The sequence below is a fragment of the Serpula lacrymans genome (assembly GCF_000218685.1).
Source record: "Serpula lacrymans var. lacrymans S7.9 unplaced genomic scaffold SERLAscaffold_10, whole genome shotgun sequence".
NCBI classification, from domain to species: Eukaryota; Fungi; Basidiomycota; class Agaricomycetes; order Boletales; family Serpulaceae; genus Serpula; species Serpula lacrymans.
The window spans coordinates 1,168,753-1,184,406 of record NW_006763299.1 but is presented as its reverse complement, the minus strand read 5'-3'; the positions used below and the strand labels follow the sequence as shown (position 1 = coordinate 1,184,406).

At 45.6% G+C, this 15,654-nt stretch overlaps 7 protein-coding genes across 7 annotated transcripts; 4 read left to right on the top strand and 3 right to left on the bottom strand.

Moving 5' to 3' along the window:
- Positions 1-1,930: 1,930 nt before the first annotated feature.
- Positions 1,931-3,642, bottom strand: SERLADRAFT_473242 (uncharacterized protein; the record flags this gene model as incomplete). Its single annotated transcript, XM_007320913.1, has 3 exons — positions 1,931-2,067; positions 2,122-3,561; positions 3,623-3,642. One exon carries the CDS (start codon positions 2,898-2,900, stop codon positions 2,124-2,126), a length of 777 nt encoding a protein of 258 aa, XP_007320975.1.
- A 324-nt stretch (positions 3,643-3,966) lies between these two features.
- Positions 3,967-4,955, bottom strand: SERLADRAFT_473240 (uncharacterized protein; the record flags this gene model as incomplete). The annotated part of the gene is made up of 4 exons (XM_007320912.1): positions 3,967-4,054; positions 4,414-4,659; positions 4,732-4,827; positions 4,883-4,955. Coding segments are annotated over 4 exons (444 nt in total), but the record flags the coding sequence as incomplete, so codon positions are not given.
- A 109-nt stretch (positions 4,956-5,064) lies between these two features.
- Positions 5,065-5,466, top strand: SERLADRAFT_451286 (uncharacterized protein; the record flags this gene model as incomplete). Its single annotated transcript, XM_007320911.1, has 2 exons — positions 5,065-5,221; positions 5,273-5,466. The coding sequence occupies 2 exons, from the start codon at positions 5,126-5,128 to the stop codon at positions 5,420-5,422; spliced, it is 246 nt and encodes an 81-aa protein (XP_007320973.1).
- Positions 5,467-6,091: 625 nt separating this feature from the next.
- Positions 6,092-6,799, top strand: SERLADRAFT_473238 (uncharacterized protein; the record flags this gene model as incomplete). Its single annotated transcript, XM_007320910.1, has 3 exons — positions 6,092-6,165; positions 6,225-6,455; positions 6,508-6,799. Coding segments are annotated over 2 exons (501 nt in total), but the record flags the coding sequence as incomplete, so codon positions are not given.
- Positions 6,800-9,107: 2,308 nt separating this feature from the next.
- Positions 9,108-10,863, top strand: SERLADRAFT_357265 (uncharacterized protein; the record flags this gene model as incomplete). The annotated part of the gene is made up of 7 exons (XM_007320909.1): positions 9,108-9,329; positions 9,387-9,451; positions 9,505-9,638; positions 9,699-10,012; positions 10,064-10,275; positions 10,328-10,460; positions 10,517-10,863. The coding sequence occupies 7 exons, from the start codon at positions 9,214-9,216 to the stop codon at positions 10,605-10,607; spliced, it is 1,065 nt and encodes a 354-aa protein (XP_007320971.1).
- Positions 10,864-10,904: 41 nt separating this feature from the next.
- SERLADRAFT_350499 (uncharacterized protein) lies at positions 10,905-14,087 on the top strand (the record flags this gene model as incomplete). Its single annotated transcript, XM_007320908.1, has 9 exons — positions 10,905-11,057; positions 11,120-11,257; positions 11,312-11,563; positions 11,703-11,727; positions 11,788-13,307; positions 13,359-13,463; positions 13,556-13,738; positions 13,796-13,858; positions 13,926-14,087. 9 exons carry the CDS (start codon positions 10,905-10,907, stop codon positions 14,085-14,087), a joined length of 2,601 nt encoding a protein of 866 aa, XP_007320970.1.
- A 601-nt stretch (positions 14,088-14,688) lies between these two features.
- SERLADRAFT_357263 (uncharacterized protein) lies at positions 14,689-15,534 on the bottom strand (the record flags this gene model as incomplete). Its single annotated transcript, XM_007320907.1, has 2 exons — positions 14,689-15,364; positions 15,427-15,534. A coding segment is annotated over one exon (651 nt), but the record flags the coding sequence as incomplete, so codon positions are not given.
- Between the last annotated feature and the right edge of the window lie 120 nt (positions 15,535-15,654).

The following is a 15,654-nucleotide window of genomic DNA, read 5'->3' as shown; positions in this document are numbered from 1 at the left end:
GCCAGTGCGACGATCCGTACCATTGTAGCTTTCCTGAACCAGCTTCTGCCTCGCTTGATGGATACGCGGGTCATCGGATGGGAGAAGAAATGCGTCTAACGTAGATGATGCTTGCCGCTTTAATTTCGATGTGACCCACTCTTTCCATGCTTTCGGCATATCGGACCTCCTCTCATTGACAGCTAAGAGATACACACGGGTACGAGTGTGGGGAATATAGTACTGTTTAGTATCGACCCTTGTGTGCGTCGCACTATAGCCGTTTTTATTGAAGTATTCGACTACGCGATCCCAAGGAGCTGAGCAAACGTTTTCTAGAATCACCAATGGTGGCCTATGCGTTGTTACCCAAGACATCATTCCACGGAAAGTACGTCCAGATTCTCCATTGCCGTCAATATCTTGCTTTTCGTTGTTGAGATTGGAGTAATCGACGCAAGAAGTACCTGCTACTAGAAGGTCGACGTCACCGGGCACAGGGGCCAGCGCGCCATATGCCGTCGTTCTAAAGAAGGTGATGAAAGGTATTAGCTCATAATTAGTGGAGAGCAAGTACACGCATACGCCTCATCTTCTCCCAGCTCACAAACGTCGCGAAACAATAAAGGTGGTTGAAAGTTCCGCTCGATATATGCTTGTTTAAAGGGCTCAATTTCGCACGAGAATACGTGCTCGATATCGAGCGAGATGTCGTGCTGTTCTGATAATGAGCGACAGATGAGGTCGAGAGCCAGCAAAGGTGACTCTGTTCCAGAACACATGGTCGCGACGCGTAATTTACGTCCCTTGACGCGCTCCACCACTCCTTTTATTTGAGGAATATGGCTCACGAGATCGGAGAACATTGCTGGTATGTCGTGAATTGGGGGTAAGTCAGAGGCTTCGATTTTTCCGTCTGTTCTCGATGACTGAGCTGCAGGCATGTCAATATCCGATGAGGAATCGTCATTGTCGACGGCTTTTCCTCCAGAAAAGAATTTAGTGATGGGCTTCTGGCCTTTTTCTTGCGTTTTGCCTTTGGCCATGATGAGGAATGAGTGAGAAGTGTGTGTGGACACAGCAAAGGACTCGTTGAGTACTTCTAGTCACTCGTCACGATAACGCGATCCTATGAGTCACGGACGCGTCTGTCACGTGTGATAGTAACGGCATTATGTGACCTTACTAATCAATGAATAAATGGTAGCCGACCTTCCGAGTCTCTTCCTGACCATCCTTGATCTTTCCTTTCAGCATCGCCAACGTCAGCGGAAAACGACATAATCACGCCTTTCTGCTTTATAAAAGTGTAAAGACAAACTGATTATCGTCAGCAAGTATGAGTGTTCTCGTTTGGTCTCGCAAACAGATCGTCATCTCGCTGATTCATGAATAATCACTGTTTTTAGTCGCATCGGTCACGGTCTACTTCACTGCCCTATCAAGTTACTGGTAAGTTATCAAGAATTCGAAATGGCGAACACGACGCTGCAAGTGCGCACCGTTCAAGTTTCTCTAGAATATCCTAAATCTCTATTGTGTCAGTGCACTCTCCGACTCCTTATATTTCAAGCTCCTTATATTTCAAGCTAACTACTCTTGGACAGGTAGCATAGTCAACGATATACTTAATTTACTTCTTTGGATGAGACCGTTGACAAAGTAGTTCTTACTCAGTGCTACAGTCCGGCTAACTCATCATGTTTGCTCGAGTATTGAAGTCAGTGCAAGCCCCTGAACTAACTTGAAGATTGTCGTGGCCGACTACCTATTGTTGTTTCCATATCCTCCAACAAGCGATGCAGTCAATTATTACCTGCCCCTTCTCTTGATTTTTACTCCGCTTTTGCCTCCACTATGTAGCTTATAGCTGATTGTCCCTTATGTAGCTGATGTTACAAGAGCATAAGCTTCATCGTGCAAACAAGGTAAACCACTGAGAAGTAAGTCCTAATGCCAACCACTCTGCCGGTTTCTGACGGATTTTTCCTAAAGTTAATACATTTCGTAAGACCATATTGGCAACGCATAATTATAACTGCATATAAGACCAGCAGCAAGAAATGATTGATATTTTTGATCATATGACTAGGATGCAATGCGAATGAAATAAATGCAGTAACCAGACGAAACTAAACTGACGATTATACTACTCCAGACGCAGCCTCCCGGACAAACATCCATTTGTCACCCACTCGCTGCATTCGCCCCCCTGTTCCTCCGGTTTGTGGTCGTGTAGCGTTTGAAAGCTGTTCTTGTGCATCAGTTTGTTGTCCGGCCGCATCAGCATATACCTGTCCTTCCATCGCGCCGTCACTACTTTCTTGGCCACCACCTTCACCAAGGATCACAGCATCAGTGTGCTGTCCGTACGCTGAATTCATGTATCCCCACTGCTCATGACTATCTCGGTAGTTGCCGTGTTCGAAACTACCACCGCGCCCTCGCGCATGTCCGTTACCTTGCCCTGTACCACTTCCCCATGTGTCGCTGTAGCCCCTTTCTTCCTTGGATTCAAGCCAATCTGGTTCTGACCGTTCCCCACTCTGCTCCCCTCCTAACTCACTAGTTGGTGGCTCACCAGTCACTGTGCCACCCGACAGGACGAACTGCATCAGTTGTTCTTGTGAAGGCGGGTAGCCGTAAGTAACCTGCCACATTTTTCCTAGCGCTTCCCACGATGAGGACGCAGTGAAATCAAATGTTGCGATATCAAACTTGTCTAGTCCTTGCTGCGACGTAACTGAACTCGAGGTAAGAGATTCAGAGTTCTGAGCAGATGTATTGGCAGCTACCATGGGCAACTGCTTTGTTACAGGTATATGATAATCGGAGAGCGCAGGAGCAGGTTCAGGTTCTACAGAGGGAGCTGCCTGTGGCTGTGTTCGACTGTCGCTGGCAGATACAGAATCGGTGGTCATGGGCGATGATGGTCTGATATCACGCCCAAACTCGTCTTTTTCGCCTTCAAGATCTCCTGAGGAGCTAGACTCTACAATACGCGATGAATCTTTTGTTGATGCAATCGACGGTCTGTGAGGTGGGCTGTATGGCCGTGGGTCTCGCCTAACTCCATACCTGGGAGGAGGACTCCTCGAGCGACTTCGTCTAAGTCGAGTAGGGGAATCGGAATTCCATTCTTTTTCCCTCCCACCGTAGCGATCGCGATCACGATCATCCCATCTGCCTCGACCTCGACCACGATGACCACCACGGAAACCACGAGAGTTGCCGCGCTCCTCGTAGGGCCCATCTCTGTCTCTCAGATGACGGCCACGATCTGATGGTCCAAATCTGCTGTACCTGGGCTCCCTATGGTTAGAATCATAACGCTCCTCCTGATAAGTACCAGGAGGCCGAAGGTGAGGTTGCGAAGAGCCCCCTGGTATGCCTGTGACAGAAAAGGGTTGATGCTGGTTACCAGGTATAGGCACCGGTGGTATCTGCTGTGGAAACGTTGGTTGCGTAAGAGCTGTGTTTCCTAGCTTGGCTGTCTGAGCTAATTGTTGTAGCAGTGCCAATTGGGATGGGTCAAGCTGTGGCGGCGTTGCAGGGAATGGCGCTGTGTTTGGTAGTGTTTGGCTCGAGGAAATGCAGTAGCATCAGCATCCAAATTCGAGGAACATAGCATTCATAAACTCACCCATTGGTTGCTTGTTGTGGACCTTGAGCAGCTTGATTTAGCAAGGCTAAAAGCGTCGATTGCAGAGGATCCGCGATGGGGGGAGTTGTCCCTTGTGTAGCAGATGGTTGCGTAGGAGGGGTCGTAATTGTCGCAGTTGGAGGCCCTTGACTAGCGACTCCAAGTCGTGGATCGGTATTCACTGGTTTCAAATCGGCCTCTGACATAAAAAGCAAACCAGATTGTGATTCAGTTCATATTTTTCATTCTCAGGGCTGAGACGCCAGCAAAAATAGCTAGATTTGTACAAGCAGAGGGAATACTTAGCGAACATATATTTGAATGATAAGCACCTTTTTCTGTGTCCTTCAGCAATTCCCTTAGACGTGTTAGAACCGCGGAAGGAAATGTATTCGATTTGATCCATATGTCAAGAACCTTTTTGGCCTTTTCCTGTTAGAGATCAGAGATGTGATAAAGAAAAAAGTTTGTTAGGGCTCGTTCTCCAAATAGTATCAGAAAATAAAGCCCCTGCTATAATCATGTGACTGGACGCGCTGGTGGCTGATATCTGGTGAATGTCAGGGGACATTCATACCCATAAACACGAAAGACGACCCTATAGCACAACGCATTATAGCGATGCCCCAAATTTGGTGACATTGCAGGCTGATAGAATAAGGGAAGCCCTGAGATAGATACTATGCATAAATTTGCGACAACCGCTTGGAAAGACACCCGCGAAGATTAGATGCATATGAACGACAAAATAATAGCTATAATGTGACAGATGTCAGTAACAAGTAACTAACCTTAATTTCTTGGTTCCGAGTGGATATTAGATCATTGAACAGGCCATCCAGAACGCCTTCAATCTTCAGTAAAAATGTTGCAGCGTTGCCCTTTTCTGAGTTAATGTCACCGACGATACCATGCTTTGTGACTTGATTCCTGGCAGCGCGAGCCAATGCATCAAAAGCATAGAGACTGGAAACCTTGGCTGTCGTTGGCAAAGACTTATGAGTGCGATAAAGAATAGCCACAAGCTTTGTATCTTGCTAAAATCGGTGAACAAAAACAATACAACTGTCAGTGAATATAGACGCGATGAGAAACTGGCATTGACGCACTTCAATAGATTTCACCGCAATCTCTGTCAATTTCGTCATTTTGGAGGCTGACAATCGTTTTGCCTGAACAACCTCCTTTAAGGTAGATTCGAATTCCTGAGAAACGGGCTTTGGTCAGTGCAGAACAAGAATTGTCAAGAAGACCCCATACATTCAGTGAAGTCATTTGAATTTAACATGAATTCCCAAAGGCTGGATGAAAAAAACTAGTCAATGTTTATGACAATGGCGACGATGCGGGATGGTGGCAAACAGTAGCAAGAGCCTTGTTTGCTAATGTTTTGGGTCTGTGCGGCTGTTAGTAGATTATTAGGCTTGCCAGTGTTGTATTCCACCATCCATCCGTAACACACAAACAGTGTAGGTGTAGCTCCCTAAACCTAGTCTCCGAAGAATGTCCCGCACAGCGAAGGCAACTTTATGTGCTTCCTTTTTCATATCCTCTCTCATCATATGGGGTGTTCACTTCCAGCAGAATCAGGAGCGTGAGGTGAGCTGTTGTCACAGTCATGGTTTATCATGACCTGGACATATGCGACAGAATATGTACAAAGGTGTGCTACGCGATGACGAACGCAGAAAAGAGAAAATGAAGAAAAGGGAAGAAGAATTTCAAGCCTCCCTCCGCAAAAGAGAGGTTTATGAACGGGTTCAAACGGTCGTCACAGGCGATGCTACAGAAGACACATAGCTATCTACAACATTGGCTCCTGCTCCTAGAATCCTGCACTTCGTATGTCATAGCCATTGACACGATTATGCACATGCAGGCCACGTCATCGGTTAGCCTGTAACTGACCGTTACATTGTTTGTAGGTCAATTTAATCGTTGACAGCGTGTTAATGACGTTTTATCAAATCGTGGGATGGAGCATTTTCTGCGGTCTTTCTTAAACGCCTTCGCGTTGGATTTTGTCTATGGCACTAACCGACCATCACTGGGGCATCATGGTATAGTGCCGGAAAAACTAATCTAGTGCATGATATTATGCAGCGAACTCTACTTGATTCGAAATCTCTGTATGCCCTGCCTTGGCATCGCGAGTGGTCTACTGATTAATATTTATAATCAAGACACGTTGGCTTGGTAGGTAGATTATGGTCATCTGCGGGGCATGAGCATAGTAGTTTCACTTCTGCCTAATATCAATGGTCTTATACCTGGACTATGTGACTTTGAGTGCTTTTTGTTCTCTGATCATGCTGCACCTTGTAAATGCTGGGTAGCATCACTTTTAATTCCGACTTCTGCGGTACTCACCTTGCCGTAAGGTTGTTACATCACGTAATAACACCTACAGCCAATCAAAAGTCGAGTTTCAGAAATTTTAAGTACCTCTTTAATCAGTGGCACATAAATAAGTGCTTGCCCGTTACCACCAGATAGCTCCAATTTTTATTAGAGATTGAACTCGGTCAAGTTGCTCTGCGCAGGTAATCGTTTTCAGAATCTTTAGCCTTGTATATTTTCTAATCAAACAGAGGCAGTATAGTCTGGTCCTAGATTCTGTACCATGCATCGGGCACTCTTCATTGACGAGATACTACAGGAAATCTTCGACATATGCTCTGAGGATGGTAAAGGTGGGAAAGTGACATTGACTTACCTTGCAAGATGTTGTAAGACATGGAAAGATCCTGCTCTGGATCGACTGTGGAAGGTTTTGCCATCTGTAGCGCCTCTGTTGTCTCTAGCGACAGTGATACATGTCAGTCATGAAATCGTAGGTCTTTAATGGTCTGGTGTATGTCCCCCTTCTCAGTGCGAATGATTAGGCGCCTTCCGCGGAGGTTGCGTCTGAATCTTCAGATATGGTCATCTTCCATTCATATGCCAAGCGGGTCAAATCGATCACGCACCGGCAGAGGATCAACACCACCAGCCCTTCGTCAAGGCTGATTCTTCAAACTGAAGATGACATTCATCTTCTCCCAAATCTGACGTCTGCTCGCATTTCGATGTCCGGGTGGGGCGAAATTCAGACGCGCCTAAGTGTGTCTCGTCACCTGCGTAACTTACAACTTGATCTAGGATTCAAGTCCAAGGCATCCAGACAAGACTCAGGTGATGTAGGCACGCTCGCATGCAAGCTAATCCACGAGATTTCGAAAAATTCGAGTCTTGAAAGGCTTTCTGTGCGAGGCTTTGCTGCACCGTGCCTCATCCCCTCCATTTCGTTCTTGACTACATTGCGCATCCTTTCGCTTCATACATCCAGCTCGATGACTGTGGAAGCGCTCATGGCGATATCATCTCTCCCCATCCTCGCGGAACTGAACCTACATGCTGGTCACTTCACTAATGAGAAATTGGCTGAATCGATCTCTATCTGGCGCGGTAGGGGGAATGATTTCTTCCCTTCCCTTGAGAAGCTCTCCATACGTGGACATGCACCTGTCGTTGAACTCTTAATACAAAATCTGCCGCCCAACACGTTGCGCGCCTTCCATATCGAAGTGGGACAAGCAGCCGGACTTCCCTCGTCATGGAGTGCCGTTTTTAGCCGATTATCCGCCAATGCGCTGCAAAGCCTAGAGCAACTCACGATAGAACATGATATAGATATAGATGATGATGACGATACCCACACATCCTCCTTCAAATCCAGTAACCACTATACGATTCAAGATCTACGTCCTTTAGCCCAATTGGATCTTCATTGTTTCACCCTAGATACCTTGGTTCCACCCGATCTAACAGATTCTGATGTTGAAGAAATGTCTAGGTGGTGGCCCAATCTTAGACGACTTCAACTCGGTGATTCGACCGTTCTTTACTCTACTGGAGTAACGTGGCACCCACGATTGACCTTATCGTGTTTAGCGACGTTCGCTGCACGTTGCAGAAAGTTAGAGCGACTTACCTTGAGCCTAGATGCTTCTTCTGAGGTATCTCTGGACGTTACACCTTCCCGGCTCCTCAACCCGCATCCGCTGCGCCGTTTAACCATTGGTTCCCATTCTCCTCCTGATGTTATCCAACTTTCAGGGTATCTCAATAATCTTTTCCCTTCCTTGACTATGGTATATCCTGGTCAAGAAAGTGGTGATGCGGAGCAGTGGCAACAAGTGCAAGCAAATCTTCATGCGCAGTAGCATGAGCACATGGATCCATGACATCCACGCATGGTCAAGTGACGAGGCTTCTTTCGAGAGCTGGACATCTTCGACTCACATTTTCAAATATTTATGGATGCTGGATAGACCACTAGACTAATAGATTTCAAGTTAGGCGTAGATTTTTAGAATTAGACCAAAGAATTAGACATCCAATTACATCTACCATGATCTAGACATAACTTACTTATATTACACCTATCCACCTATCATCAAGCATTCTCTTATCGTATTTACGATTATAACAAATATATAAATTGCATTCGATTTCTTTCTTTTCGTAAAACGTTAACGGACATGTTTCATGAATATATATTGATGGCTACACAGGACACATGCAATGAACCTCGAGCACAAGAACATTTTAAACTACAGGGGGCTTGCTTCCTGGCTGGAAAGTGTAAGTCAAGCCACACTTGCCACAGTATTGACGATCGTTGTGGAAAGCCATCTATAAACACTACATTCAAAACAGGGACTGGTGACACGCAGCAAGCTACTTACGAAGATACCCGCACCACACTCTGCGGAAGGGCACTCACGACGAAGACGTTTAATCTTTCCGTCCGAGTCTACCTTGTAGTATTTCAAGATAGCCATCTTGACCTTCTTGCGTTTATGCTTGATTTTTTTGGGAGTCTGAGAATTTCCAAACAAACTAATCAGAACACTGCGCTTGCAATAATAGAACAAAAAAAACTAACGTTGTAGGTCTTCTTCTTACGCTTCTTAGCACCACCACGAAGGCGGAGGACCAAGTGAAGAGTAGACTCCTTTTGGATGTTGTAGTCGCTTAGAGTGCGTCCATCTTCGAGCTGCTTGCCGGCGAAGATCAAGCGCTGCTGGTCAGGGGGGATACTAACAACCAATGTCAAAAAGGCTCATGAGTAAAATGCTAGATATGATTACCCTTCCTTGTCCTGAATCTTGGCCTTGACATTGTCGATGGTGTCGGAGGATTCTACCTCTAAGGTGATAGTTTTACCCGTGAGGCTGATTGCGACAAGAACATTAGTAACTCATTTAAGCCGCAAGTGAGAGCCTGCCTACGTCTTTACGAAAATCTGCATCTTGAGACGGACGCTTTCGTCTGTCCAACGATTTTAACGGTGGAGTCGTTGACAAAAGCAAGAGCCGGTGTTCGTTTTGAAGAGAGAGATCAAGCATGGATTGTGTAAGCGTACTTTCTGTTGATGGTCCGTGCGTGAGATATTATTACAAAGGACGATTACACATCTTGTGCGCGTCGCGACGCGTCTGTACAAAGTTAATGGTTCAGTGAGGGCTTCAGATCTTTTACGCACTGCTTGGTTAGAATTTGGCCATATTCTTGTTCCGAAAGATCGAAATATAAATACAACAACTATGGATAGCGAAGACGAAACCCGGTCAATGGACGTGGATATTGCTGCTTTCTCACCTATCGAGAAGGGGAAGGGAAGAGCTGTCGGTCAACCCTTAGATGATGAAATGCTTCCATGGTGAGTTTTTATGCATCATTGTACCTGCTCAGAGCACTTAAATGATTTGTTTCCTAGGGTTGAGAAGTATCGTCCAGTGACTTTAGACGATGTGGTCTCCCACAAGGATATAACTACCACAAGTACCATGCAATTCTGTTTTGGCTGGAGTTTATCTAAATCATGTCTCTCATAGTTGAGAAGTTCATAGATAAGAATCGACTACCACACCTCTTGTTTTATGGACCGCCAGGTACTGGAAAAACATCTACCATCCTCGCCGTCGCACGCCGAATTTATGGACCAGAGTATCGCAAACAAATTCTCGAGGTGCGTACTTACATATTATACCATTTTAGATTTAAGTTGTAATTATTATGTTTTCCATAGCTCAATGCTTCTGATGATCGAGGTATAGACGTGGTTCGCGAACAGATTAAGCAATTCGCAGAAACACGTACCTTGTTTGCAAGAGGCTTCAAACTTATTATCTTAGATGAAGCCGACATGATGACACAACAAGCACAAGCTGCTTTGCGCCGCGTGATAGAACAATATACTAAAAATGTTCGGTTTTGCATTATCTGCAATTATGTGAACAAGATTGCACCCGCAATACAAAGTCGATGTACTCGCTTCCGTTTTTCCCCTTTACCAATAGTAGAGGTGGAAAAACGTATAGGAACGGTAATAGAGGCTGAACAGTAAGCCCCGTTTCTTCCTGTTCCCGAGGATGTTTCTAAGTCCTTCGTCAGCGTAAAATTGACTGAAGATGGCAAGAAAGCGTTGCTCAAGCTCTCTAAAGGGGACATGCGCAGGGCTCTCAACGTTTTGCAAGCTTGTCATGCCGCTTACGATTCCGTGGGGGAAACAGAAATATACAACTGTACTGGGAACCCACATCCATCTGATATCGAGAACATAGTTAACTCTATGCTCTCCGATGAGTTTACAACGTCATATCAAAGTGCGTGAACATTTAGTGAATGAGTTGAACCGCACTGATGTAGTATATGCAGTGATTTCCACGATGAAAACGGAACGTGGACTTGCATTGCAAGATCTGATCTCTGGCGCGTATGAATACATTGAGACCATTGAATTCAAGCCTCAAGCCCGGATTTACCTACTCGATTATCTTGCTACTACGGAGTACGCTTCTACGCTCATTAGGCAAAATTCCGTCCGCTTAACCTGCTTCACTATAGACACAGATTATCTGCCGGTGCCAGTGAGAAGATACAGCTCTCTGCCATGTTGGGTGCATTCAAAAATGCAGTGGAATTGTCGGCAAGGTGATTCACTATGAGTTTCCCGATCTGATTTTCGTTCAGTATGTTTGAATGAAAGTCTGGGACCGACAAGCTTGAAATTTCCCATATTGTTGTAGTTATTATACCACGGAAGGTCTGTTGAAGGAGACAAGTATCATCCCACTCTTGTTTCGAGGGTCGTCAATTAGATTAATCTATGACTATGGATGTTGCAACTGCCCTATTAGTCACGTGCACGCATTATTGACTTTAGTGCTAAATCCAGGTTAGGGTTTGACTACCTTGGTCGTCTGAGTCCACGTTGAAAGCAGGTGTGAATGACATGGCTCTTCCTATCCCAACAAACTTGCCTCGACAAGAGGATGTAATCTCTAAAATATTGGCTAAGCTGGATGGAGCTACTTACGAATCCTTAAATGCGTCCATCGTTGTATCTTGGCGTGTCGAATTGGATGAAGCCATACGCTTGAACGAGGTAACCTCTACTCCGCTCCGTACTCTCAGTGGACGTGGAAGCCTGATAATGCGTGTATCTAGAAACAACTTCACGACCGCATTCACGGAGACGCTGTTGAATTTGAGCAGCAGCTAACCTCTGCGAAAGAAATACAGGTGGGGTTGCAGTCACTGTCTGAGAATATTGACAGCTTGGACAAGTCAGTTTCGGACCCCGAGGTATATCCTTTAGCATGCCATTAAGCAAAACGTCTCAATTTCTTATTCATTCAGTCTGGGATAATTCCTGTCCTTATTCGGAATTTGACCGCACACCAAACCTTGGCACAAGAGTCCCTGAATGCAGATACCCTTTACCGCTCGCTGTTGCACCTCTCTGACTGCAGAACGGAATTACTGTCACTACAGTCTTTGGTTGATGAAGGGAATCTACCTCGTGCTGCTAAATCCTGCGAAGCCTTACAACACCTTTTGGACACCGCACCATCACCCTTAGACAAGGCCAAAATATTCCAAGTGATAAAGGTTTGTCCTCGCTTCTTAGTGTATAACGTGTATTCCTCAAGTCCTGCCTTGGAAGACCAGCCTTGATGTGTTGAGCAATCGCACACAAGAACTTTTGAGTGGAACGTTTTCCAAAAGTGTGGCCATATCCCCTTCCGAGTTTGTCATCCGCCCTTCGATACATGGTGGGATCACTTTTTAAGTAACGCAATTCGAAATTTTCTCATCAGATTTTTCACATATAGCGCCTCAATCGAACATATCTTATAGCCTCTCTGATGTCTTTGCATCATTGTCAGCGAACTCCGCCATATCTCATCTCACAACATTGCGACGCGACGTACTTGCACATTACATTGATTACACACTCAGTCAGCCTACATCAGTGACAGTAAAGACGGAAATTGAGTTTACGGGGACATCCTTCCACAAGCTTTCCCATGTTCCTTCTCCACCAAATACTGAAAACCTATTGACGCGTCTGGATAACCTTGCAGCTGTCCTTGACTTTTTGAAGCAATACTTGCTACCTTCTTTACCAATCTCTCAGAAGGAAAGCTTCCCGAAGTCCCTATGCAAACCCATGGGGAGTGCCATATTAACCCATTTACTGGAACCATCTTTGCCATCCTCTTTGCATCTTCTTCCTCCATTTTTGAATCTTACCAAGAAAGCCGTGAGGTTCGAAGAAGATCACATCGTCGGTGTGCTAGGTGGTGCCAGCAACAATAGAGACATCAAGTCTTGGGTAGATGGCGTTAGCGGACATTATGAGAGGCAGCGACGACTCAGTATTTTGGAGGCTGCCCGTACTATCATTGTTGAAATCGATGAAACATCGTCGACGTTTCATGCTGAAACGATATCTGCTCAAGAAGTAAACGATGAAATCTCCCAGATACCCGCTACTAGTGATACCGAGGGTGGCGACGCGTGGAACCTCGACGATGATAAAAAATCTACAGGCAACGCTTCATCAATACAAGACGAAAGTGGATGGAGTTTTGAAGACGACGTGATAGGAGTTGAGCCCGAGTCTACTGATGGATCTAATGTGCCCCCACCACAGTCGACCAAGGTGCAATCCACTGATGACGTAGATCCTGGAGATGCCTGGGGTTGGAATGATGACGAGGAACCTTTGGTTGACGACGAGAATGCAGAAGAGACTGTCTGGGATGATCCTTGGTCTGATGCACCCAGTGAAATATCTGTACCCGCACGTCCACCCGCCGCTCCTTCAATAACGTCGGTACCCACAGAAACTGTTACACGCCCTGATAATTTTGCAGCAATGAACAGCCATAGCAGTTCGGCGGCATCGGGCTTAGAAGTGCGACAAGCGGTAGATTCTCGACACACTCGATCGGGATCGCGATCAGCCATCAAAGAGGTGTATCTTGTCTCAAGTCGTACTAGAAGCATCATCCGGATTGTCGAAAATGCTCTGCAAGAGGGCAAAGAGCTCATTTCCTCAGGGATATTCTCTTACTCTCCAACGTCTACTTCGTTGCCTGGTACCCTTATTCTCCAGTCCGCCATTCAAGTGTTGAATCTGTTCCGGGCCTTATATACTGTCACATTTTCCCCTCGGCTGGCTCAATCGGAACAGTCAATGTTGTTTTCTAATGATTGTTTCTACCTGAGCGAGGAGATCGCTAGAATAGCAACGTATGAACGAGGTCTCCTTACCGTTAAGGAAGAATTGGTGGAGTGCAGAGACACTATGAAACTCCTATCTGATAGTTGGTTTCATGACAGCATTGTAGGTATCTTAGTATCTTGACATATATCCTGACTTACCTGTGTATTTCAGGACCAATGCAAGCGTTCTATCGAAGTGATCTTGTCGAAAGCAGAAGGTTTCACGGAGACTGCGGATCAGGATAGGTTTGACGAATGTGAGGGTGCCATTACGCAAGTCCTTCGTGAGATACGTGGGACAGCACACCGTTGGAAGGTATGTCCATTCTAGCCATCTGTTGACGAAATTTGAATTAAATGAATTATCAGCCCGTTCTAGCTAAAAGCAAGTTTTATATGGCCCTTGGTTATGCTGTGGAATCCGCTTTGTCGAATATTTTGGATGATATACTCGCTCTTCCTGATATCCCCGAAGTAGAGTCGCACAGGCTTAGCGAATTGTGTAAGATCTTGAATTCTTTGGAAGGGCTTTTCGTTGAGGATACCAGTCTGGTCAGTTTATGTCTACTGTAAAATCTAATTCACTCGTCGATTCTCATGGTTTTACAGTCATCGTTCGTTGTCTCGTATGTCTCGTCGTGGTTGAAGTTTTCGTATCTTTCTGAGTTGCTGGTAAGTTTCCTACTATTTTGTGATCTTGGGCCGAACTGACATACTGGTTTTTCTTCTTTTACTTTAGGAGGCGTCTATGGCTGACATTACATATCTATTCGAGGAAGGGGCGTTGGTGGACTTTGAGGTCGACGAACTAGTAAAACTTGTCCGAGCTTTGTTTGCGGACACTCCACTACGAACTACTACTGTGAATAAGATCTTAGGCGGGCATCCTGTCCGTCAGTGATCACGCTATGTATGTTCATGTACCATGTGTATTCGTGGGGTTGTTGCAAATTCACCAGGGTTACAGTCGAGTCCGAGTTTTGAGTTCTGAGAACCTGAAGACTTGCACACTCTCCTGGTGGCGTAGATTCTGAAATGAGGCATATTCCGGGTTAAGAGTTTGAGGTCATAATGCAGTGATATGGCTTATTGATAATACACAACATACACGAGGAATAATAGCTTATACCATTTGAAAGTACAACAAATAAGTACATGGGTGAAAACCGTGTGAGGTGGTTGCACTACATTCACCCGGTTCAGCTACGTGTACAACTCATTCAGCAAAAACGATTTGACGACTTCCATATACCTCTCCCGCTCCTCCCAATGCGGAACATGACTGGATTTGGCAAACTGGACCCATTTGACCTTGTTGATGTTACGGGAAAAAGCGAAACAAGATTCATCCCCTATGAAGTCGTATTTGCCATTGAGTAGAAGCGTCGGAACTCTTATGAGGTGTAGTTTTTCCGTAATATCCCAGTCGCCATTGATTTCGCCTTTACGCCTATCACAGAAAGTTATTCCACGTCCAAAAAGGCAGTAGGTGCTACGACGGACATTGCATTAAGCACAGTTGGATGGTCTTCATGCTTCGGAGAGTATGCAAGTGCCTCCGGCATAGGATCGGCATAGCGTGTACCAAACTGCTTGCGGAAGTATGCAGCAGCTTCGTTGTATTCTTCGTTAGATGTGTCAATTTTACCTCCCTGTTTCTTAAGCACCGACTGGACTTCTTCAGGTGTGGACTGCATACATCGCATAAGTGCTTGATGCTGAAGCTTCTGAGATGCAGGAGTATCTGCTATGATAACACGCTCAAGGCCTGTAGGTTGTCGGCGAATGATGAATTCAGCGGCAAGCATACCGCCCCACGAGTGTCCGTAGAGATCGAAAGAGTCTTGAATGCCAAAGTGATTCAAGACACTGAGTAGCTCATCGATGAAGAAATCAATGGTCCAGAACGACTCTGGTTTATCATCCAAGTGCGTAGAGCGGGCATTACCGATTTGATCATAGAATATGACGGGAATAAGACTTGGGTGTGAGGCGAGATCACTTAGAGGGAGAATGGAGTCGTGCGATAAGCCAGGTCCTCCGTGGAGGGCGACGAGGGGTGTTCTGGATGTGTTTGAGAGATCTCCGACGACCTTGTACCAGGTACGGTATGTCTCGCCACGGTAATTGAATGGTAAGGTTCCTTCTGGCATTTCCACGATAGGCGAGTTGCGGCTGCTATAGTATAGAGTGTGAAATTGGGAGTGATCATTGCTTTCAAAAGTAGATGCTACATTACCTGAAAGCAGGAAGCAGTTGACGGACCAGAGTTGAAACACCAGCGGTGATATCCGACTAGTATGGGCGGTGCGAATGCGACCACGATATATATCCACTATATTTACGAATTGACAGCAGAGGTCTGACATGTCACCAACAAGTTTATCTGATTTCAAGTTACAACCAGCAATTCAAGATGGTCCTGTAGAACACAATGATGGTTGCGCGAGACGCACCGGGCGCTAAGC